Source organism: Equus caballus, chromosome 16 (genome assembly GCF_041296265.1).
Source record: "Equus caballus isolate H_3958 breed thoroughbred chromosome 16, TB-T2T, whole genome shotgun sequence".
Taxonomy (NCBI): domain Eukaryota; kingdom Metazoa; phylum Chordata; class Mammalia; order Perissodactyla; family Equidae; genus Equus; species Equus caballus.
The window spans coordinates 37,815,629-37,841,928 of record NC_091699.1 but is presented as its reverse complement, the minus strand read 5'-3'; the positions used below and the strand labels follow the sequence as shown (position 1 = coordinate 37,841,928).

At 41.8% G+C, this 26,300-nt stretch overlaps 1 protein-coding gene across 32 annotated transcripts in view; it reads right to left on the bottom strand.

Annotated features, from left to right (window-relative positions):
- CADPS (calcium dependent secretion activator) overlaps positions 1-26,300 on the bottom strand; it is a 438,027-nt gene that overhangs the window by 153,477 nt on the left and 258,250 nt on the right. For all 32 annotated transcript variants that reach the window (XM_070238689.1, XM_070238692.1, XM_070238698.1 and 29 more), the window contains exons 8-10: positions 24,442-24,581; positions 11,487-11,553; positions 3,532-3,640 (exon numbers count right to left, since the gene is read on the bottom strand). In XM_070238689.1, the coding sequence (XP_070094790.1) occupies positions 3,532-3,640; positions 11,487-11,553; positions 24,442-24,581 (316 nt within the window). The remainder of the gene's footprint in view (positions 1-3,531; positions 3,641-11,486; positions 11,554-24,441; positions 24,582-26,300) is intronic.

The following is a 26,300-nucleotide window of genomic DNA, read 5'->3' as shown; positions in this document are numbered from 1 at the left end:
GGGATCAGCTACTTTGATACTGCCAGTGAATGCCAGGCTCAACATCTCTGGGTGGGTACCATCCCTTGCCTCACCCCTGCCCCCTCCCCCAGGGCCTGCAGCTGGGACTGGGGATGCTGTGTTCCTGGAGCTACTGTCAGAAAGTCAGTTCATGGGGTTGCTTCAGAAAGTGAAAGGTAGAGATAGAAAGATGCTAAGAAGTTTTCAAATGTTTATTTAGTCCTCCCAACAGCCCTATGAAATAAGTACTATTATTCTCATTTTATAAATGAGGAAACTGAGTCACAGAGAAGGTGGTAACTAACCCACGAACACAGAGTAGGATTGGAAGCATCATTCTAACCCCCGCTGTCTGGCTCCAGAGCTGATGACCATCGAAACCACTGTGCTACACTCCTGCAGAGCATGGAACAGCATGGCCCGGCACACGGTAACAGCTCTCTGAGGGTTAGTCATTAATACCTTAATAAAGCCTAATCACGGGGTGAGAGGGAGGCAAAGAGACACATCTAAAGCAGCAGAAGCCATGGTAATGACAGCAGTGGAGAGTAACAGAGCCTTTTCAGAAAGCGCGGGAGACCAAGGACACACCTATGAGAGCAAGAAGAGAGCAGAGCAACTCAGCTGAGAGGAAAACAAGGGAGGAGAAAGCAAAGTGGACAGTGACGCATGCTTCAAGGTAGCAGGGTCTCAGACAAAGCAGCAATGCTAGGAACCGAGTCTGCAGAATATGATGTGTGACAGTGCACAGGCTCTCCATCAAGAAAGCGGAGCACAGCCCCACAGGGATGACCTGGCAAGAACAAGGGGACATGTCTGGGAATGGACAGAGGCAGACCAGGCAAGGAATGTTGGCCAGCTCCCTGGACGGGGGAGGAATTGCTGTTTCAACAACCTGCATGGACATAGTTGACATAGTTGATTCATAATGGTAAAGTTGTCTAAGATATAACGTAGTCATTTAAATTGTGTAAGTGAACTATTTTGAGTGAATATCTTTTTATTTAAAGCCTTAATTACTTAATCCAGTGGGAAGTGAGAGATTGTCACATACTTTCCAAACCATACCGAGGGGAAGGGAAAGTGAAACAGTTTCATTTTTAGCTTAAAATGAGTTGCCTGTAGGTAAAACTTACATACAATTATTTACCAATTCCCTAAATTAACATTGCAAAGACCCTAAACAGGTAGAGTGGTGGATTTAGTACAATTGCTTGTATCTGGGTGACCATTTGGATCCCAGGCTGGCACAAAGGCAAGGACATCCACGGCTGCGAGGCTACCTACTCATAAACATTTCCACCAGGGGGTTCCATTGACAACCCGGACAAAGCCAGCACAGGAGGGGCAAGATGGACTCAGAAGTCCTTCTCCATTTGCACACTCACCTCTCAGGGAGCCGTTGGGGAGACTCCTCAAGTCTCTGAAGACATTGGCTAAACTGTGCATTGCTTCCATCTCCAGCTGGCAAACTTTACCGCACAGGAGAATCTCCCACCAAGCTTATTTAACTAGGAGGATTCTGCCCTGCCCCTTCTGCTTCCTGGGTTAGGAGCAGGGTCCAGGAACTTCTATTTTGAACAAGCACTCTTTAAGAAATTCTGAGTTAGACTTTTCTTATGACAATCGGGAGTATTTTAATCTCCATTTTCAATCAAACGTTACTTTGGAAATAAATAGGACTTGGCACATGGAAAAGCAGAGAAGAAGCTGCTTGTTATTCTCAAGAACATAATCAATTTACTTTTCATTTACATCTTCGGTAAAGGAATTCATAGATGCTATCCCACGGGATCAATGTGAAATAAAGGAAAGGAGCTTTCATAGTATACATGCACAGTTACTCCTCTTGCATAGAGAGAACAGCTTTCTCCCGCTCCTGCCCTCCCTGCCATAGGAAGAGAATTCTGCTTTCATATGATAAAATAACAGCTCGAGCTTTGCTAGAGCTGTACACACAGCTATGTTTTACTATAAGTACCAAAGGGTGACATGGGTTAGACCCTGAGTCCCAGCTCTTTTTCCTCCTTTACAAGGCGAGATGGTAATCCTGGTCCTGTCTACTTGGTGGGATTCAGTAAGGTCCACATGCAATCACGTAGAGGAAAGGAGGAGTGAACAGGCTTAAAAGGAATTGCTGTCATACAATGCTATTGTTTTTCCTTCTCCTACTGGCCCTTCAGCTTCCCACTTTAAAACGCAGGTCTGGGAAAGTGGAATCTATTTCTCTGAAGAGAACTCAATGCTTTGAGAAGAATGCAAACCATCACAGAACACCCTGAAGGGTGTTTTATTAATGCAGGAGCCACATCCTTTCAATGAGATGTTGCATGAAATTATTTCAAACTTGTAAGCTCTATTTATTATGAAGGATTTCCAGGCAGAGCCTTTAATTCACGCCTTACATGGTCAGCTTTGTATCACGGTCTGGCAGGATGCTAATTACCTGTGGAAGTCCAAGGGGCTGGTCCAAGTCACTCAGGGCCGAGATTCCGGAGATGCTAATTTTCCTAAGTGGGCTGGGGCTTAGGCCTCCTCTGCCCCACCTTTTCAGGTTAACACTCCGTCTTCTCTCAAACTCTGTTTTTCTTTTATGTGTATTTTGTTGCATGTGGAAGAGCAATATGGGAGTAGAAAAAAAGGTTTTGGGCCAAATAATGCAGTATGGTTGGAAATGTTTCCCTTGTGCAGATTTGGCATAAAAATAAACTTCTCTGGGAGAGGGCTGTTGGTGCTTGTTGTTCATTAATATGCTGAAATGATTTCGCACCCCCCCCCCTCCCATTTTGAAGGTTCTTTGAGGCTGATTTCTATTCATTTTTTTCTGGGAAAAAGATAAGATGGGTGGAGGGGAGAGGTGTGAGGGGGCAGGATATAGAACTCATGCAATGTAGAACTTATGAGAAATACTACCATTTGTGTGGGTCTCTTAGTTACATAAGGCTTAGGAGCTCGGATGTCTATGCTTGTGGACTGGTGTCTTCTTAGGAAAAAAGACTTTTGGGGGGCATTTCTTATCAGGTGCCATCAGCTAACCTTGAATTGTAGTTAGTGGATATGGACATACAGGGCGGGCTCATTTGGACTGGAGACAAAATATGTACCTGCCAAGCTCAGATATCACCGATGAAAAACAACACACACTAACACACAACACACACACGCACACACGCACACACACACGTGGTCCTTGGTGTACATACAGAACTTCTTTTTCAGGAATTTCTTTTTCAGTATTCTAGGGTGGGGCATATACTTGATGTGGGCACAGCTATGTAAAAGAAAAATGTATTATATTTTCATTTGGGTTTTACTAGGATCCCTTGAGTAAAACCGAAGCTCTTGGTTGGGATGGTATTTACTCAGCCAGGATAGAAATTCCATAAGATCAGGGACCGTGGTCATCTGTGAAGCCCCAGTAACTTGGCTTCATGCCTAGCATGGGGTACGTGCCCAGCAAATACTAGCTGTGTGTGGATTTGGAAAGGGGGGGAGTTTTGTGAGTTCATGGCCTTTAGGATGAGTGGGTACCTGGCTGGGGGTCGGTGTAATCCACAGTGTAGCCATCCAGCTGCAGAAGTTCCTGAGGCTCCGCCTTTTTCTCCCGATAACTGCACATGGCAAACGTGTACTGACTGACCTGGGAAGGAAAAGCACAGACTGTGAAGTTGGTCCCTGAGAGCCCATCTTCCCTGAAGAAACCCTCCCATTCAACCAGATCCCTTTCCCTGAGGCCCTGCACCCAGGAGCTGGGTTCACATTGAGTTTGGCCACCTCTAAACTGTGTGACTTTGAGCAAGTTACTTAACCTCTCTGGTCCTCTGGTACCTCATCTGCAGACTGGATATTATCTGCAAACCTACCTCCTCACTGGCTTATTGTAAGGAATGAATGAGCTCACAGGTGGAATGTGCTTAGACTCTTTTTCTGGTACTTGGTAAGTGCTGGATAAAAGTTAGCTATTATCATTATTGCTGCTGTTTTAATTGGCTTAAATTACATGAAATCGCCATTTTTGTAGGTCAAAACTGATGGAATAATGGCATACTTGTAGGTTCTACCTAATATGACCATGTCTTTGTCTGAGACTGCCACACTCACAGACACAACACAGGCTTTTTGCTCAGAAGTTGAGACTAGCCATTTATTAATTTATGCCCTGTTTTTTTTTTTTTTTTTTTTTTTTTTAGCATTTTATGCCTTGCAGGCCAATTCTCAGCATCAAGCATACACTTTATTTTCCCCCCTCTCTTCTCCTGCTGAAGGAGTGCTTTTGGTTGCTTTGAAAAGTCTTCTCTTCATCTCAGACAAGTGCAGGAATGACATGCTGTCACAAGCAATGAGTGCTTGATCGCTAGGTGCCAGTCATAGTAGAGCCATCCTCAGCCCCTAATGGCACAGCCGTTGTCACTGGTGCCGCCCTGAATACCAGTACGCACATCCATGCCAGAGCCAGGTGCGTGCTCCGCAGCTGCAGGCCGGCCTGCAGGACCCTGTCGTCATGGTGCATCTAGACGCAGCATCGATACTTAGCATTTCTACATCTGGCTTGTCTGCAAGGAGCCCAGGGGAGAGCAAGCATCCTTCAGGCTTTGGGCTAAAAGCTCATGGGCATATTTACCATCCACGGATGTCAAATGTCTTGGTGAAGGAGTGCCACATCCCTCATCTCTTAGTTCCCTTTATTACAAATGACATTTTCTAAGTGAACTTTGATCCTTGCTAGGGACATTTTTAGTTTCCTTCTCCATGGTGAAATTTGTCTTTTTTTTTTTTTTTTATGGCCATAAGAAATTGGCACTCTCAAGTCCTGCATGTATTTCCTGTGCTATCAGTGGCCTGAACATCCCAGCGGCGAGATAAAGGGAGTTCAGGGGAGAATGTTTTACTGGTTGGTTTATCTATTGCTGCCCTCTGTTGGTTCCTGATGAAAACTTTCTGCCTGACTTGGGTTTCTTTATAATGCACATGCTTTGTAGAACCTGCTCCTTAAATTACAAGACCTTGATGGGCGTCAACAGAAACATAAGGTCAGATCACTGAGTACTTTCATAAGTGGACACGTATTATTCTTTGCAATAAGTACAACCAATGACATACTCTTTTCCTAAAAAGGAAGGTTAACAGTGAGTGCAAGCTTGGAAGTCACATAGGCCTGGGGCCCCATCTCAGCTCTGATAAGCTGTCACCTATCTGAGTCTCAGAGTCCTCAACTGTAGTTTACCTGTATTTTATTGTTGCTGGGGGATTAACTGAGCAGTGGAGGGCTGCGCACAGCCTGCATGACACTCACCTCGCAAATAATATATGCAGTTATTTAAGCAGTTTCCTCGCATGTGGCACTACTATTGTAATATAGAGTAGCTGAGTAGGTGTGTTTGCCTACTAGATTATAAATCCTTTGAAGGCAGACCTAGGGAGTCATACATCTTGGTTATACGCCCCTCTCCATAAGCAAAATCTACCTTATAATGGGATTTCACTAATTGAGTCCAATTGGTTCTACAAAGTTGAGTATGTAGAACCCAATAAAAAGAGGTTTTCTCCCAAATTTACATGTTACTCCAAGCACAGCACCAGGCCTTTCCACCCTGTCACTGGTCCCATGGAGAAGTGATCCCCCAGGCCCCCGCATGATAGTGATCACAGATGCCACTGGAAGGGTTTTGTGGTGATTTTTAACTGTCTCTGGCAACCCAAGAGATGACATAGTTGGTTAATGTGATGATTAGCTAAACAGATAAGAGAGTGGCAGACAGTCACTTGAAATCAGAAAAATATCGCAACAGAATGGTGTTTTTCAAGATTCATGCATTTACTATCACTACATGCTTGGGGCTTTTGTATTTCTCCTTTTCTGTTTCAGGTGCTACTTTTTAGAGCGCTGTATGCTGCTGCCCTCTTCTGGGAATAATGCTGAAGTTGTTCCTGACTAACTTTGGGCTAAAATAAACTTGGTTTGGTTTATTAGGACCATTTTAATTTGGGATTTGGCAACTTACTTTAGGAAATAAAGGAGAGGAGAAGAAATGATTTCTGTTTGAATAATTCTAATTATGGCAAGTTTTTGGGGAAACTCAGTTTTTCTAGGGTGCTTGAAGGGTGGGGGAATAGCAAAGGTTTGGAGCTTCATGGTTTTCTTTTAAGCTTCTGCAAGACATCACTAAGTGAAAGCTATTTCCAATGAAATGAATGTTTCTTTGTCACAGCAGAATTCTATTTAAACTGTATTTTGAGGAAAAGTTGAGATAGTGAGTGCTGTTGTAAGAACGGCATAGAAGAGCCTAGAATACATGTTAGAAGTCAGAGAGTTGGCCACCTGTGCCAGAGAGGCTGGACTAGAACAACAGAAAACAGAGAGATTTGATGATCTTGAGTGACCAGCAGACATCTGTGATGAACTTTGGAGAGACGGGCTTAACCGACTCCAGTTTTTACTCTTCGGGATTTTCAGCTGGTATGTAGCTTCTCATGGAATCAGGGGACGGGCTGTTGGGACTCCTGAGGGTCTCGTCTTCGAGGTTTTGTTTGAATGGTGGCTGGACCTCTGATATACAAGCAACCCCCCAGCTTATTTCCAAAGACTATTTAAACTAGAAAAAGGTTTGAAATAATGTTTCTTAAAGAGCGGACTGAGGCCACTTTCATTAGAGTGTGTGTATGTTGGGGGGGGGCAGGTTATAAATATGCAGATTCAGACCAATTGAATCAGAATCTCCGGTCAGGGAGCGCCTCAGGAATCTATATTTTTCATCATTGCCACAGATACCTCTTAAGGAGCATTAAAGTTTGACAGCTACTGTTTTAACATCGACGAACTGTCTAGAAACTTTAAGGCTGCCTGGAGTTTCAATTATATTTAGGAAACGAGAGTCCAGTTATGAGATAAGAAGGTCAGTCCTTTCCTGTCCCTGACTCTACTCTCTTCGTCCACCTACCACCCGTGGAAGACCAAAGTACCTGGACACGTGACTAGCGATAGAACACATTTTGTCTAAATCCCCTTTCCTTATCTTTCTTTAAGAATGACTTAGCTATTATTTTTACCGAGCCCTAGTCACTAATCTTGTCCAAAGTTAGTGGCATATGTTTTAGAAAAGTTACATACATTTTAGAAAAGAGTTCGTTATTTATGACAGATTCATTCATTCATTCATTTAACAAAAACTTAGGTAATGTGTTTGGTGTTAGGAATATAAAGATGTGCAAAACCAGATATGATTCCTGCCCTCATGTCTCGTGAAAAGTTGGACCTTAATCACATTATCTCAGGAATGTGTAACTTTAATGGTGATAAGTATAAAAAAGAAAGATATATGGTAAGGTAAGAACTTGAGATTTGGTCTAGCTGGGTGGTTGGGGAAGGCTTCCGTGAGGCAGCACTGACTGATGAAGCCAAGATCTGAGGATGGAGAAAATTTTTATGATGTGAAGCACATAATTCCTGGAACCAAGGGTCATTTTCAATGTGATATGGTTGTGAATGCAAGATCACAGAGTCTAAATCTCAGACTCCTGATTGACATTGACATCAAGGCCACTTGGTGGAGCAGAGGAAGAACAGGTTTGGAGCTATGCAGACTTGATTTGATTCTCAGATCCGTTATGTTCTAACTGAACCCCAGGCAGTTCGGTTAACTTTGCTGGGACTCAGTTTCATCACCCTTAAGTGGAGATCATGATAACAACTGTGGGACATTTCTTATGTTTGCATGCAGAACATTCATTTCGCTCTGGTAACTGAATCCTGATTTTCCTTGGGGAATCACCCTCTTCTCCACTTTCAGCCCATTTAGTTTGTGGAGGGCTAACTGTGCCTCTAGCTGGAGGTAGGGTGGGTGGGATATGTAACCCTGGCCTGGCCAATTGGCCTCACATCTCCTTGGCTACAGTGATTGGTAGAGGGATGGGCACATGACCACATTGGGCCAATGAAAGCTGAATCAGGGCCTCTGCTAGAACTATTGGGAATGAAAAGCTGCCTTTCCTCTGGGGCTGCTAAACTGACCAGCCAGAGCCCACTGCTTGGAGAGACCTTGCTAGAGGGTGAAGCTAGCTCAGAGGACAGCTCAGGCAAGGGATGGTATAGATAGAGAGAGTGAGTCTTGATAACTTTGTTTAAGCCCTGGACCTACCATGCCAGAAACTCTTTAGTTAATTACTAATTTAATTACCTAACCAATACAAGTCTTCCCCTTTTAAAATTTAAGCTAGTTTGGGTTGATTGCTGTCATTTGCAAACAGAATATAAACATAGGCAGTTGCCTTAAGGGCAATTGTGAAGTTGAATGGGAAAAACGGACATTTGTTCAGAGTTACAAATCACTCAAATACTTACGACTTACAATTGACTTTCATGGTTAACTTATTTTAATACTGTTTCCTGGGTGACAACTGTTCTAGTACAAGGCATTTTACATTATCTGACAATATTTTATCTTGTTCAGATTTAGTGATTTTTCTGAAAGCTGGAATAGTCAGAGTTTTCAGTCATTATATTATCTGTAGGGAATCAGAAATAGGATACGGATTTAGGGGCCACATTAGTTCTATCTGATGCAAGGTAAGTGAGTTCTAGAACATTGTACATACATAATCTCTTTGAGCACCAGTCCCACCTAAGTGTTTGGAATCATGGAAGGCATTCGGAATCAGAAGACCTGTGTTAGCTTTCACCTTGGCTGCCTATGAGCCATTGACCTTGGGCAAGTCATTTAACCCCTCTCAGCCTCAGTTTCCTCCAATGTGAAATGGGGATAAGACGTGTCCTCACTGTAGAACAGAAAGGTTGTAAATACCAGCTTGATGACTACTTAGTAAACTCTGAGAGACCATATAAGTACAAGCAATTATTGGCATTATTAGAGGAACCATAGACTATTATGATTCATATGGTACTAAAAGGGTAAAAGTATCTCAGAAATACTTTGGCTGAAGACCAATAAAAAATTGATTCTAACTAGAAATCTTTTAGCGTAGAAGAAAAATATTTTAAAATAAAAAGCTGGTAGAGATGAGATTTTCTAGCCTGTTACAGATGATGAGTTGGCTGCTTCCACTCCTCCCCTTATACACCCAAGGGAGGGGCTCAGGGGGAGCAATATGGAACTGGCACCTTCTTCATTAGCATTGGTTTGGTCACAGTTCCTGACAATGGTGATCAATGTGTTTGGTCCCTACTATGGCCCCTGGGGTTTAGAATGAGTTTACCCAGAGATTTCTTGACTTCGGGTGCTAAGGACCCATTGCCCTTTAATCCTCGGGTCAGAGTCTGAAGGCACGTTCTTAGGGCATATACTGGAATTTCAAGGAACACGATGAGGAGGCTTTGTCATATCATTTGCATACAATCACCTGTTTAGCTACTCTGATGCTCAGCCCCATGGAGAACATAGACTCTGAGAGGCTGTGGTCCTAAGGAAATGGGAGTCTTCACTTTAAAAGGGACAATGACCACTGAGGCAATGTTTCTCCAAAGGTGGTCTCTGGACAACCTACATGGGTATCTCCTGGTGTGCTTGCAAAATATACAGATTCTTGGGCCTCATCTCAGACTGCCTGCATCAGGGTCTTCTAGACGGCACCCTGGGATCTGTGTTTTAAACAACACCCAGTGCAGGGGGTCCAGGCCCCCACTTGGAGATTACCATCTCATGGTGTAGGACACTTAAGTCTCTGGCCCAGAAATCCCCTGCAACTGCTGCATTCCTTTCACAGTCAGTGGGGCGGACTCCAGCTACAGCCATAATAATTTAAGCCCTGATCCTTAAAAACGGAATTGCCGCTTTGGTTTAGCACCCCTCTGAGACTGTGCTTTGTCCCTGGCTTGTAGGAAGTCCATTTAAAATCTATCTTTTGGTAGTAGCACTAAAAGGAAATCTCAGGGAGAATTTGAACAGTTCTGCATTACAGACAAAAATGTAGACTGTGTGTGTGTGTTTGTCAGAGAGAGACAGAGACAGAGACAGAGAGACAGGGGTGGGAGGGGAGAGATTTTGAGCAGGCTGGTGATGGATGTGTTCTCCTCCTTTTAGGACTTTCAAACAATTTCAAGCATTCATGAAAGCAAAGATTACCTCTTGCTTATAGCCAGAGAGATACATTTTGCCTTAGTGGCACAGCAGAGACTTGAGTGTATCTGTAGAAAGTCTAGTCTTAGGAGCTCAGGGTGGGTGGAACTTGCAAGACCATTTAGACGAAAGAGGTACTTGCTTTATAGTGAGCGTTCAGAACCGATAGCGCTCTAAATACTAGTCAGTGCTTATAGCCAACACGCAACCCAAGAAATACCTTTAGTCACTAAATTACACGTTGACTCACTTTGTGATGTCTTTCAGAAAACAGCATAAATTAAATTTTTGAAAATTGTATTATAGTTTACATGCTCTGGTGGAGCCTGCAAATTAAAAAGAGGCAATGGCAAATTCCTTTGTAAACTGAAAAATCCTGATGCAAAAAGCAAACAACCTCTCCAAAAAGTGATGAGGGGAGATTTTCAAGGACAGCTACTACTGTTTCTGGAAATTTTTTCTTAAAGAAACACTCAAGAGAGCAAAGATACTATTTATATATTTCTAATGTATTACTAATATCAATATCTGCATCTACATCTACTTCCGTGTATACATAGGTATTCCATGCTGCTTGGTTAATAATAGTCCCAATTGGGGAAGTCTAGAGGCCCACAAAAAGGAAAATTCTAGTTGTTAAGCAGTTCAATCATAAAAGTTCTCATCACAAGGAAAAAAAGAGGAAAATTCTACGGGTATTAGAGCCAGAGCTCTATGTGCAAACATAGAAAAATGTCTACAATGAGCCATTTCTTAAAAAAACCTGGTTGCAGAACAACACGAGAGTTTGGTTATCTTTGGCTAAAAAAAAAAGAGTCTATCTTGAAAGATTCCAGACATTAAACATAGTTATAGGAGGTCAGTTAAGACTTTTGAAAGCCCCAGGCATCAAGAAGAGTGGAATGCTCTTTCACAGGTAGTTAAAAATCAAGCATATTAAATGACAAAATAGATGTAAAAAGTCCAACTAAATTGACTTTTCTCATATTAACTATCTTAGTGCCTTTTAGAAACAGCAAGTTCTTCTACAACAATGTTAATGTCCCTATTGCCCTAATCAGGCACAGGCTTGCTCCCTCCCCGTGGTCCTCCATCACTGGCAGGGGTGGGGGTTTATTTCTCCTACCTATCTCATATAATTCTGTATTCTTAGAATTAAAAAATAATGAGCATGCACTAATTTTTAAAGGGATATAAAAATAGGAAGGGGAGCACAAGGGAGCTCTCTGGGTGCTAGAAATATTCTATATTCCTCTGAATGGTGGTTCCATGGATATATAACCTAAAAATTCATCGAGCTGAATGCTTGAGCTTTGCGCACTTAAGTAAGTTATACCTCAATTAAAAAACATTAACCAAACCTATCAAATCTTTAAAATTTATGGCTCTTAAGATTGGCACTAGAGTTGAAGTTACCTGCACCAACACAAAAAATCTTTTCTTCCATCTCTTCCAGACATTCTTACCGATGGCCCATAAATACCTAAGGAAAAGGAAAAAGACCAGAGTCCCATTAATGCTTGAGCGAGCATGTAGTTTAATACACTTTACCATGAAGCTTGGTACTCCAAAACAAGGAAATGCACAAGGCTCAGAAGCTGAAAGCAGATCCTGAAGCTGTGGGGTTGGGAATAAGAAATAGCGGGCAAGGTTCATTTCCACTTACAGAAGGAACTGTGGCCCATTATCAGACTTGACTTAGATTCCTTGACTGACTCCAGAAAGTGCCTTGGAAAATGTTACACTGTGACTTAATTTGGATATGTGCTAAAAGTCTTTCAGGGAGGGAAACTCCTGAAAGGTGTTGCACAAGAGAGAAAAAAGAGTGCTAGATCTCGCAACTGCAGCTCTTTCACCTCTTGTCAAGTCTCATTCAGTAAAACATTCCCTCACTTCCTTTTGTTGTAATTCTGGCAAATGCAGGTGTGTTACAGGGAGGAAGTTTCAAGTTGACATAGACGGTCCTCCCCACACCCCTCCCCACAAATGCTCTTCTGTTGAGGGGAGTTAACCTTTGTACAGAAAAATGAAGTAAAAAGCAGGGTTAAGAACTACAGAGGCACAGCTCGAAGCTTTCTGGGGATTTTATGATCAGCGTTACTAATTCATTCATGAATTACCCCTTGGCTTTGTGGATGGCTACATGTTGAAATGGCCTTGATCAGAAAAGTGAGGCTGGTGGTTTTTACTCTGTTGGACCAAGTGAGGAGAGATGTGGTCATCCTCAAACGCACTCAAATACTCAAGTTCCCAAACTGGCTTTCCCTGCCATCAAAACCACCTGGACAACTTCCGAATCCTCACTTCACCTACAATCAGACAGAATTTCCTCTTTGGGACATAATGAAGAGTGCGTCTAATTAAAATTTATCCTGTTTGATAAATTGCAGGGCTCTTAGGAGTGGCTGGTGATCACAATCTTTCAGACCTTTGAGCCAGAAGCCCAGGAGTCATCCTGGGTCCTTCTGCGCATGCTTCTTCCTCAATCGCCAAGTGCAGTTGATTTTTACCTCCTGGAAAGTTCTTCACTCTGCTCAGTCTGTGCACTTCACACCTCCACTATTTCAGTCTCAGCCCACACATCTGCTTCCACGGATAACTGCAGATGACCCTCTTAATGGGTTTCAGGGATATCAGGGTGATTTTCCTCCTCCTCCTGGTCATGAGATGGACCATACCATCTGCAAGTCCTATCATCCTTTCCCTGCTGAAGTTTTCAGTGGGTCTTCCTTGTTCACATGAAGGGAGCCCCAAACTTTGGCCACTCACATTCCACTTTCATGACTTGTTCCATATCTGTCCACCTATTCTATGATTTACTTGACATTTTTCTTCAAATTGACTTATTTAACATGAGCCAATTTATTTTGAAAGGAAACTTTATATTATAGCTGGGTATACTAAATACACATTATGTAACACATTAAAATACACTCATAACTATTTAACTAATACATGCTTGTCTGTATATCACTAAAATGATCTTGTGTACCATCAGCGCACTCGGGGAAATCTTGGCCTATAGAGAGAAAACCAGCATCTTGACCTGGCCTAAAAACCTCTTCATCTTCTGGCCCAGCTTAACCACACCGTAACGTTTTACATCTCTATAACATTGCATGTGTTATGCTGCCTGGAATGCCTTGTCTTGGCTGCTGAGGTTTGAATTTGTATTCTTCCTAAGTTTAAATCCTTACCTTGACGTCACCACCTCCTGGGCTCTGCAGATAATTCTGCTGTTGCAATGATCACACTGCTATAATTTATTTGTTTTCATATTTATTGTACCTATTGGACTGTGAGCTCCTTGAAGGAAGGAACATTGTTCCTTCTTTCTGAATCCCTGGCATAGGACCTTGTTCTTCTTTTATATTCCTAGCACAGTTCCTTATATATGGTAAGTGGTCAATAAATATTTGCTTATTGCTATATTTCAATTGCTTTTTTTTTTTTTTGAGGAAGATTAGCCCTGAGCTAACTACTGCCAATCCTCCTCTTTTTGCTGAGGAAGCCTGGCCCTGAGCTAACATCTGTGCCAATCTTCTGCTATTTTGTATGTGGGTCACTGCCACAGCATGGCTTGATAAGCGGTGTATAGGTTAGTGCCCAGGATGCAAAACCGCGAACCCCGAGCCACTGAAGCAGAGCATGTGAACTTAACCACTATGCCACTGGGCTGGCCCCTCAATTGGTTTTGAATGCCACGCTCTTGGGAAACCAGAGCATCTTTATAAAGATTTCTGATGAAATTTTAAAACATTGCCTAAAGACATGCAATCCATCACCAAATTCTTTGAGTTTTCTTTCCAAAATATATCCCGGCTATCTCTAGCTGTGCTGCTACTCCTCAGGTAAACCACGATCACCTCCACCTGGGCTATGGCAATAGGCTCCTAATTGGCCTCCCTGCTTTCACTCTTCCCCCTACACTCCATTCATTACACAGCAGACAGGGTGATCTTTTAAATGGGTGAATCAGATCATTAACACACTCATTCTAAATAAAGATGGAAAACTATGGAAGGGTTTTAAGCAGGAGATTAACATGATTGTATTTCTATTTAAGATCATCCTAGTGGCTGCTGGGTGGGGAATGTGCTATAGATGGAAGGGGCAAAAGAGAAGTCAGGGAGACCAATGAGGAGATGGGTACAGTGGTACAGACAAGAGAGAGAGGATGGTGGCTGGACCGAGGCTGAGGCCATGGAAATGTTTGGATGGCTGGTAAGTTCATCAGCCCTGAGGTCAACATGGTCAGCTCTGTTGTTACGTGGAACATCCAGCTGTCTTGGACAACACTCCAAAACTTCTTGAAATGATATATTAATGTATTCATGGCAGAAATGCACACAAAAGGGAGGCTTAGCCAGGACTAAGGAGAGAGAGGGTTATTGGCTTGTACTGGTTGAGAGTACTGTTTTCCAATTCTAGTTCTGCTGAGATGTTAGGTAAGATACTTAACCTCTTGGTGCTCTGGAAAAAGGGGCCAGGAATGGTTCCTCCCTTGCAGGGTTGTTGTGGGGATTAAATGAGATGATGCTTGTGAAGTATAAGTAGGAGGCATGGCAGGAAGTAGATGCACAATAAATGTCAGGCTTATTATAAAATATCTCTGTGTAGAGAGGAAAACGTATCATTATAATAGTGAACAATGGCTAAATATGTGAAAAGAAATCTCCTTGGACATAGGTACATAGGGAAATAGATGGAACAAAAGATCAGATAAAGAAAGTGGGGGGCTGGCCCCGTGGCCCAGTGGTTAAGTTCACGCGCTCCACTGCAGGCGGCCCAGTGTTTCGTTGGTTCAAATCCTGGGCACGGACATGGCACTGCTCGTCAAACCAAGCTGAGGCGGCATCCCACATGCCACAACTAGAAGGACCCACAACGAAGAATATACAACTATGTACTGGGGGGCTTTGGGGAGAAAAAGGAAAAAAATAAAATCTTTAAAAAAAAAAGAAAAATTTTTTAAAAATTTAAAAAAAAAAAACAAAAAATTTTGTTTTTTTTAGTAATGACTGGCAAGGTTCTCACAGTCTTACACTTTCCTGGAATCATATCTGGCACTACTACCCATTTTCTCTTTCCTCTTAACTTGAATCCACAGAAAGACATTCGAAACAATGAACACAACTACTACACCTAAAGTGTTTATAGTTTTAATTGACGAGAATGGAAGTAGGAAAAAAAGAATTCCCTAGAACTCATAGGATGTAATTCATATTGAATCATTCATTTCCTTTCACAATAAAAATACTAATTACTACACAGTGAGGTTTTACCAGGCTTCTGCACTGTGCCAGACACTTTACATGAATTTATTATACCCACCTGGAGGGGTTAAGAGCTTGAATCTGGAGCCAGGCTACCAAGGGTGCTGTGTAACTTGGGCAAGTTTCTAGATTTATCTCGACCTCAGTTTTCTCATCTGTACAATGGGGATAATAATCATGGTATCTACTTCAAGGGTTCTTGTGAGGATTAAAGAAGTTAAGGAAATATGAAGTGCTTAGAACAATACCTGGCACAAAGTAAACATTTATTATTAGGTATGTCACTATGCTATTATTCCTACTTTATAGTTGAGGAAACCAAAGTCCAGAAAGTTCGAGTAACTGCTGCAGGGCTCCTCAGGTGGTGAACGACATGGCCAGAATTTAAACTCAGAACAGTCTGGTTCTAGAGCCCTCTCCTCACTGTGCTATTCTTCCTCCATTCTAGGTGACAAAATGTGTTTTCTTTATTGAAATAAGAACATGAATTGCTACTCCAACTGATCAGAGAAGATTTCCGGTTAAAGGCTTCTGAATAGGAAAGCCCAGTGGAATCAGAGAAAAATTAACAATCATCTTTTGGAAAGTATCACTTGGTTTGTGTGAAGGAGGGGCTTTCCCGCTGAGGTTTTCCTCAGAATTTATTACTAATTTGGCACATACCAGAAGGTGTTAAAACCGAGAAAAACTGAGGGCAGCCATGTACGGTTTCTGTCTAGTCAGCTCTGGCTCTGTATTTTCTGAGGTTGAAACATGCTCATTAAACAGAATGCAAAGTACCTGGAGCAGATGGAAGTTCTGTCATTGCAGACATACAGGTGGCTTTCCCTCCCTCTAGCTCCTCACACTACAGACAGATCTATGTGTGTGGGCATTAGTGGCCCTCAACTCTCTCTTCAGGCCATCCAGAGATGCAGCCATCTGGATTTACGAATAGATAAATCAGCTTCTAGTGTAGGGAGCAGAAGTTTAGCCAAGTGGTTATATCTCAGACTCAGAGTAGAAACATCTAGGTGGAAATTCTGGCTCTGTCATTAATTGCCCTTTGGCTTAGCTGCCCTGTACCTCAGTTTCTTCAGCTGTAAAATGGGGAAAACATAGGATCTACTTCATAGAGTTGTTGCGAGGACTGATGGAGATGATGCATGTGAAGTGTTTAGCCCAGGACCTGGCACATAGTAAATGCCAGATAACGTTAGGCATTATTGTTGTTTGTTGTTACTCTTAGTAGTCATAGGAGTAGAAGCCATAGGTCCAGGATAAAGACTATTAACTACTAACTTTGCAAAGGATTCATCTCTGATTCTTTATTTGAATTTGCATTCAGCTTTGGTCACACAGCTTTATATCTGCTGGGATATAAAGGGAGGTACGCACGTCTGGGTTTGGGGCTCCAGGTCATATTTTGCATCATGATTCTATGTATCCTTGTTTGTAGTGTTGTTGCAAAACCCATGCCAGTGGGTCACTGACATCCCTGTCATTTGCTGGGGATGTTTTTGTTATATGAGAGGCCAGAGTGAACTACAAAGGACTAAAAAGATGAGGAAGATGCACTTGGGTTGAACTTAAGTACCAGGGATCTCAAACAAATGCTGAGCCATGGAAGACCCCCTGGCTTCAGTGTCCCTCTGCCCTGAGTCTACTTGGCAGGGCAGCACCCATAGCGATGCGTGTAACTTGTCATTTGATTAAAAAAGGACCGTCTTCCTTCATGCGGTATTTGTGAATGTAAATGAATTAGTAACTGAGCTCTGTTTATGAAGTATCTTCTGTGCTTAGCACTAGGGGTGCATATGGTGGGTGCTCAATAGCTAGTCATGGGGAAATTTTTTATTGTGTATCTTCTCCCAGGATGCTTGGGGATGAGCATCCAGTGCAGGGAGAAGAGTCCATGCTCCCTCAGGATATAGGCCAGAATCACTTGCCGCTGGACACCTTACAAAGGGGTAAGGATGGCTGAGAGGGACATGGAAACCAGGGACAGGCCAAGGTTTCATCTTGGAGGGCTGTGGAGCCAGAAGTCACTGAAGAACCTAGAAAATGAGGAGTTGGTGCTGCTTGGGTCCAAGTGGAGAGTGAGGCTCAGCCCTAAGGGAGGAGGTGCCGCACTTGTTCTCCTCTGTGTCTTATGCTAGCAGGGTGGTGCCTATCCACATGCAATAATGAAGCTGAAGTGGTTTTTTGGCCATAAATTATTCATGAGAATTTCTTCAAAGAAGAGCAGTCACAGTGAGACAAGAACCATGATTCCCACTGCGATGTTTTCCTCCACTCCTTGGAAGTGAAAGAGAACAAGGAGGGTGCTAAGATTCCAGATACCTTGGTCTTCTTGCAGCAGCCCAGCAGGAAGAAGCATGGGCTGGGAAAAGTGCAAAGAATGGATGAAAGCCAAGAACATCGATGATGATAACCACAATCACCACCAATGCTTCTGTAGCTGTAGCCCTTACCACGTACCTGTTCTAAATGCTGTACATTTAATCCTTATAACAACTCTATGAGGCAAACACCATCATTACCTCCATTTTATGCTGAGCAAAATGAGGCCCAGAGAGGTTAAGCAACTTGGCTATACCTAGTAAGTGGTAGTGCCAAGGATTCCATTCTAGGCAATTGACCTAATTGGCATTTGTATATAATAACAAAATTAAGAAGATAAAACAGAATCATAAAAATATTCAATTAACGCAAAAGAAGGAAGAAAAAAAGGGAAAAGGGAGCAAAGATTAGATGGGACAAACAGGAAACAAACAGCAAGATGGCAAATAGCAATTTAATTTAAATGTAACCATATCAATATTTACATTAAATATATATAGGCTAAATATCCAGAATTTTTAGATTGGATTTAAAAAGCTAGACCCAATTCTATGCTGCCTACAAGAAATGAACTTTAAAGACATAAACAGGTAAAAAGTAAAAGGATGGAAAAGGATTTATGATGCTAACACTAGTTTTAAAAAAATCTGGATTGGCTATATTTATTACTGTCATGCAAAGTAAATTTCAGGGCCAAGAATATGACCAGAGGATAAAGAAGATCATTTCATAAGATCATTTTATAAGGTCAATTCATCAAGAAGACATAATAATCTTAGATGCTTATGCAACTAACAGCAGAGCTCCAAAATACATGATGTAAAAATAGACAGAACTGTAAGGGCAAACAACAAATCCATAATTATACTCAGAAATGTCAATACCTCTTTCTCAATAATTTATAGAAAATCAGTAAGGATTTAGAAGATTTGAACACTATCAACCCACTTGATCTAATTGACATTTACAGAAAAAATATGTCAACAAGGGAGATAAAATGGAATCCTAAAAGTATTCAATTAGGTCAGTCTAGGTAGCCTTGTTGGAAAGTCCATGCCAGTGTGAATGGTGTCTCGGACACTTAGGAGGAGAGAGGAGTGTGATGGTTTTGAAGAATGAGAAGTCTCCAGCAGCAGAACAGCTAAGAAAATGGAAGAGGAAACAGGATTTTAAGAAGCCTGGCTAAGACTTACAAACTGTATACCCTTTACGGTTTGTTAAAACATAAAAGGAAAATCAGAATTGCTGTCAGTTACTCCTGGTTAGTGGATTGTGGTTCACTGAATGAATCCAGAGTGGAACCATGGGGCACTCTGTATTTTATTCAAGTTTCAGGTCCTCAGCTAAAGTTAAACTGAAAGGGATAACACAATTCTAGACTTGGCTCTGATGCTTTCTCTGACTTGGGCAAGTCTGTTCACCACTCTAAGCCTCAGTTTCCCTCTTTGTAAAGTGGGGATTCATTCACTCGCTTATTCATTTAGGCAACAAACAATTTATTGGACTTTGACTACACTCAGGCCTGATACGGGCTACTTTGAACAAAGGAGACAAACGTCCCTGCTGAGAAGAAACTTACAGTCTAATGGGGAAGACAGAAAACAAACTAATAAAAGAAGAAATATGTGATATGTGAGATGGCGATAAGTACTCTGATGAAAATAAAGCAGAGTAAGGGGTTGGGGGGACAGAGGTGGGCCAAGAAAGGCAGGGACATGCAGAAGGCAAGGTGAACCATGTGGACATCTGGGTGGCGGACAGCGAGTGGTCATCCAAGGCAGAGGAAATGGTGGGGACAAGAGCCCTGAGGAGGGGGTGCACTTGGAATCCTTGAGGAAGAGCAAGGAGGCCAATGCATCTGGAGCAATGATCAAGCTCAGATAGGTAGTGGAATCCTTGTCAGGTAGGGCCTTGTAACCACGGTAACGACACTGGCTTTTACTCTGAATGAGATAGGGAATCACTGGAGGTTTTCCAGCATTCAAGTGGCAGGATCTGACTTGTGTTTTTAAAAGAACTATTCTGGCTTCAGGGTGGGAAAAAAGACTAGAGGGAGGCAAGGACAGCAGTGGCGGACTGCTTATGAGGCAAGTGCAACAGGTGAAGGGGAGAAGTGATGGTGGCGTGGGTTTGAATGGTGATGGGAAGGTGGTGAGGAGAGGTGGAACTCTAGATTTATCTTGAAGGTGGAGTCTAGAGTTGAAGGTGGAGTCAAGAGAATTTGATGATGGATGAGATGAGGGGTGAGAGAGAAAGAGAAACGTGAAAGACGACTCGAAGGATCTTGGTCTGAACAACTGAGTGAAGGGAGAAGCCATTTATTAAGATGGGAGCATAATAATACCTAATCCTTGTGAGGCTGTTTCAGGGAGGAAATGAGATAATGCATGGGAATGCACTTCCTGAACTTGAAAACACCATATGGATGTAAAAGACGAACAATTAGAAAGCCACCAAGGAAGTATTCCCAGATACTAATCTCTTAAGGCCAAAAAGCAGTGTTGACTTTTTCACTGACATTTTTCTATTCAATAAAGAAAGTGATTTTGAATGGCCCAGTAGCTCATTCAAGGAACCACATCCACCAACAGGGAGTAATTCACAGTAATTCTGCTTTTCCTTTTATGTTTTAATAAACATTGCAGTGGATACAATTTGTAACTTCAGTCAGGCTTCTTAAAAATTCCTTTTTCTCTCTCATTCTCTAATTTATGACCTTGTTCTGATATTTCTATCCCCCTTCCCCACATGATGGAGCTTCAAAAAGCTATTTAAAGTTTAAGTTAAAAAAAAAGTAGCCCAAACATTTTCGTTTTCCCTGAATCATCCCTCATGCAGCTAAGGTTGCTCGCCCCTGATTTAGGCCACGGGGTCTGAGAGAGTTATTACGGCATCCATTGTCCACTTTTCAGAGCCACTTTAGGCCCTCCTGGTATATTTCCTGGCAGGGGTAATTTTTAAATGGCAGCCTAGTGATATGAAACGACTGTAAAACCTGTCAGAAGTGAGCTACATATTTCTTCTGTCATCCGTAGGGTCAAGAGAGCCTGAAATATGGTACTAACTTTACAAATGAATCAACAGAAACAGTACTGAACCAGACCAGTTAGTTCAGTTTCCAGCAGAGTAAATGAAGAGAATGTGGGAAATGGGAATTTGTCCAATGGGGAAAATAATATGTCAAGTGTTTGGCATAGGGATTAAATAAGAGAGTATTTGTAAAACTAGTATAGTGCTTCAAAGGGGCCTAGAACGTGGGCTGAGCTACTGATCCTTTTAAGGAAAATGTTTTTAAAAAAGCAGTTTTGAAGATAGATACTTTCACATTTTTGTTCTCTCTCTCTCTCTTTGGTCTGCTCGACCCTCCTTATTTCTCTCTCTCTACCTCTGTCCTGCTCACTCAGGCTCTGGTTCCCTTAGCAAATATTTACTGAGTATTTATGAGCCAGTATTTTGCTAAAATGCAGAATCTTTTCCTGGGTGCTATAGGAACCTCACAGAATTTGCAAACCCTTTGTCTTGAAACAAGGATGTTTACATTGAAGGGGAAGAGATAATGGGAGAAATTCCATTTAACATTTTGGAATAAATGCCAGGATAAGAAGGAGGAAAAGCCGACCTCAGAAACATTTCATGAGACATCTTCTTGAGTCGCTAATTTAATTGAGGAGAAGCTGGCAGCCTTCACCATGGATGGTTGAAAAAGGACTGAGTGTGTAGCAAGGGCCTGGTTCATTCTCCCCTGGCCTTCTCCTGGCCGCAGGCAGAAGAGCTTTGCCATAATTCCATCTCAGGTTCTGGGAATAGGTTGGCCTCAAGATAATGCCATGTAAATTTCCCAAATCCAAGCTGGAATTCAGATTCAGTAATGGGTCTCCGGCTCGTGGGCGACCTTTGCTTCCTCTGGAGTTCCCCATGCCTGACCCCCTCCAGTGCCCTGACTGGTAGGTATCTATCGTTCTCTGGAACCTTGAGCTTTTTTTGCCCCCCAGAACTCTGTGGCACCAAGACTAGGGTGCTCTTCCTTACTGTCTAACAGCATGCTGCTGTGGTCTGCTCATCTACTGAGATGTGTACTTCCTGTCCTCGTCACTCCCCCTGGGACCTCTCATGGGCTTCTGTCTAAATCGGTCTCAATCAGCAACTAGTCACTGGTGCTGGGTTTCTGAATTCCCCAAACCTCTAGCACATAACCAATCCTCAGTTTTCCCACTTTAAGCCCTCTCATAAACACATACAAAGAGAAACAAACACAAACAAAGAGAATTACCGAGACGTTTCTACTGACGAGGGGCTAAGCAGAATGATGGCTGGTTGGCAAACGGTACCTGCAGAATCCTTGAAAAACAATCCATTCCCTACCGTTGGCTAAACACTCTCCTATTCAGAGTTATATGGCCCAAATTATTTCTAAGTGATCACATTTTCTGAGATACCGGTGTCCAAGCAATTTAGTTTAATAAGCCATGGCTCAGCATACACCCAGTTGTCAACAAACATTTCCTGTACAAATCATTGGTTTGATCTGTAAAATAAAACTATACTTTACCTAATCTTTTTATCGTACTTGAAATTACTTAATTGGTCATTCCTCTCAAACCTTAAGAAACTGAAAATCATCATAAATTTTCTATTTCTTGGTCATTTATTTAAATGTTACACCGAACACTAAAACTGATTTAATGTGAATTGATTGTTTGAAGGTTGCCTACAGCAACTGCTCACACCTCCTGGATGTGGCTGTTAATGAAGGTGCAAGTGAGTGATCCTCAGAGTCTGAAAGATCTAGACGCCTTTGAGAAGGTATTAGAAGCCAATAAAACCCCCTAAACCAGAATCACCCAGGCTGCTTCTAGGAAGGGTTTGAATTACACTAGAAATCCAATTAGAAAAGGAGAAGGAACTTATTCTATTTTGACAGCACAAAAGTAAATACAGTAATCATAAGAACTGAGGGAGCTTATAGTAAATATCAAAGTCAAGTATTTTAATAATCTCTCATGAATCCTTTGTATTTCCTTCCATGTAGTTCTCTGAAGATCAGTTTTTCTTTTTCTTAAAAAATATTTTAAGACTTGAAAGAAATAGGCGATGACATAAAGAGATGGAAAGACATCCCTTGCACATGGATTGGAAGAATAAACATAGTTAAAATGTCCATACTACCTAAAGCAATATACAGATTCAATGCTATCCCAATCAGAATCCCAAGAACATTCTTCACAGAAATTGAACAAACAATCCTAAAATTCATATGGGGCAACAAAAGACCGCGAATTGCTAAAGCAATCCTGAGCAAGAAAAACAAAGCCGGCGGAATCACAATCCCCGATTTCAAAACATACTACAAAGCTACAGTGATCAAAACAGCATGGTACTGGTACAAAAACAGGTCCACAGATCAATGGAACAGAATTGAAAGCCCAGAGATAAAACCACACATCTATGGACAGCTAATCTTCGACAAAGGAGCAGAGGGCCTACAATGGAGAAAAGAAAGTCTCTTCAACAAATGGTGCTGGGAAAACTGGACAGCCACATGCAAAAGATTGAAAATTGACCATTCTTTTTCACCACACACCAAAATAAACTCAAAATGGATCAAAGACCTAAAGATTAGGCCTGAGACAATAAGTCTTTTGGAAGAGAATATAGGCAGTACACTCTTTGACATCAGTTTCAAAAGAATCTTTTCGGACACTGTAACTCCTCAGTTGAGGGAAACAATAGAAAGAATAAACAAATGGGACTTCATCAGACTAAAGAGCTTCTTCAAGGCAAGGGAAAACAGGATTGAAACAAAAAAACAGCTCACTAATTGGGAAAAAATATTTACAAGCCACTTATCCGACAAAGGGTTAATCTCCATAATATACAAAGAACTCACACTGCTTAACAACAAAAAAACAAACAACCCGATCAAAAAATGGGCAGAGGACATGAACAGACATTTCTCAAAAGAAGATATGAATATGGCCAATAGACACATGAAAAGATGTTCATCATCACTAATCATCAGGGAAATGCAAATCAAAACTACACTAAGATATCACCTTACCCCCGTTAGATTGGCAAAAACATCCAAAACCAAGAACAACAAATGTTGGAGAGGTTGTGGAGAAAGAGGAACCCTCATACACTGTTGGTGGGAATGCAAACTGGTACAGCCACTATGGAAAACAGTATGGAGATTTCTCAAAAAGTTAAAAATAGAAATACCCTATGACCCAGCCATCCCATTACTGGGTATCTATCCTAAGAACCTGATATCAGATATCTCAAGAGTCCGTTGCACCCCTATGTTCATCGCAGCATTATTTACAATAGCCAAGACGTGGAACCAGCCTACATGCCCAGAAACTGATGATTGGATAAAGAAGATGTGGTATATATACACAATGGAATACTACTCAGCCATAAAAAAAGACGAAATTGGCCCATTCACAACAATGTGGATGGACCTCGAGGGCATTATGTTAAGCGAAATAAGTCAGTCAGAGAAAGACGAACTCTATATGACTCCACTCATAGGTGGAAATTAGCATATTGATAAGGAGATCTGATCGGTGGTTACCAGGGAAAAGGGGGGGTGGGGGGAGGGTACGGAGGGGGAAGTGGTGTACCCACAACATGACTAACAAAAATGTACAACTGAAATCTCACAAGGTTGTAATCTATCATAACATTAATAAAAAAAAAAAAAAAAAAAAAAATATTTTAAGAAATGAAATGAAGGTGTGTCCAAAACTGTCACTCAAAGAAGAAACACTTACCCAGAATGCTTCATGTTTTGAGGCTTATCCATTCGGACAGCAAGTTTGATTTTGAGGTCTTGATCGGGGCAGTTTTTGGAGACTGTCATTTTGTGCCATTCTGACTGTTTGGGGCTGTTTGGAGTGGGATGGAGAATAACCTGTTGGGGAAAGGCACAACCATTTTAGCCAGAAAATAGAAATGCTGTTATGGGCATGTTTCTATAGATGAGAAACTTTGCTGCTGAGAAGTTGTCTTGTCCAATTCCCTTAGCCAGCAGGTGGGCAGTTAAATGAAGTGGAGGCCTGGCCAATGGACTCAAGTCCCGGGCTCCCTCTACCAGCCATGGCTGGCTCACACCAAGCTGCCAGGCCTGAGGACAGAAATGGCATTCTCTTGCTCTCCTCTCCCTCCCTGGCTAATTCTGTAAAAGTAAAGATCACAATTTCTGTGATCCAGCTTTTGTACTTTCTTAACGCTCAGAAGGACTAAAGCAACCCAGAACAGAGCATGTTTTCCATGCATTATTCTCTTCATATAAGATGGATGTATGAAAGGAAGAAATATCCTTCTGTATTAGAGAGCACTTCTAATTCACTCTTGTTTCCGTTCTTCGGGATTTCTTCTACTATTTCAAGAGGAGAAATCCCTCAAAGGTTGCAGGGGAAACGGAAGGGGCCTTATTCCATGGATGAGACATGTGACATTTAGAGAAGGAAAGGCACTCGCTTATAGTCATACATTTTAACCCGATTTTACCTGATCTTGAAATCTTATCACACAACACCAGACTTTGACCTGGTTTGGAAGGAAGCACACACAGCTTGAAGAAAGACCAGCTCTAGAAAATGCCTTTCAACCGTGTGTTTCAGAGAGGGTGCTCTGATTTGGGTCTTCTGACTCAGTTCTCATCGTCTCAGATGCTGTAAGTGAAGCCAGAAGTGGATCCACTTTTTTGTTTCATGATGAAAGAGTTCTCAGGAGCCACATGGGATCTGGGGAACGTGCACTTGGGGAGGAGTGAAATATTTTGAAAATCCCCTAAACTAAAGGAACATGAACTAAATATAAGCACAACAAAAAAAGCTGGGCTTGCTAAGATCTGCTTCTGTGGTGGCAGCGTGCCCTGGTTTGTTGCATGTTGTTTGGGCTCTGTTTTCAAAGCTTCTATTTCCTCCAGGTGCAGGGAAGTCAGGCTCCTTTCCTGGGCTTCTTTAACCTCTGGAAGGGACAGGAGGGGCTCAGAGTCTCAGGGGTGGACACACTGGCTTTCCAGATGCTGCATCAGCCTCACTGCCATCAAGCCAACTTGGCCCGTGCTTGGAGGGTAGAAACATATGGCTTCCCGTGTGATTGTGGAACAAGAGCTCTGAGAAGAGTAGGAACCATGACAGAAAAGCAGAACTGGCCCACTGTGACACGCCTGGCTTGTGCTGATTTTTCCACCCCTTCCGATTCCCGGTCTGACCCTCATTTTTCCAGTAAATTTCCTCTCTTCAATGAACGAAAATTTATGTATTCTCTCTAAACACAAAATTTGTCTTCTTAAGGTCTAAGAACATGATTAAAATGATTAAAAGAAGCCCTGATTTTTCAGACCAGAGGCTGTCCAAATTTTTTTGATTATTCCCTTCAGTAAAATATTTTTGAGCAATTAGCCAAATATCTGTAAATATATCACTATCAATATAAATACATAAATATTTATATAAGTATATTAATATATACCCATATTTTACGTTATGTATTTTTACTTTGCGTTAATATATTACATTATTACATATGTCATAAAACATACACAAATATATAAGTTTTAAAAAGATGGGCTAAAGATAAAAAATGGTATTTTTAAATATCTTCCTAATTGTGGCTTTGTACT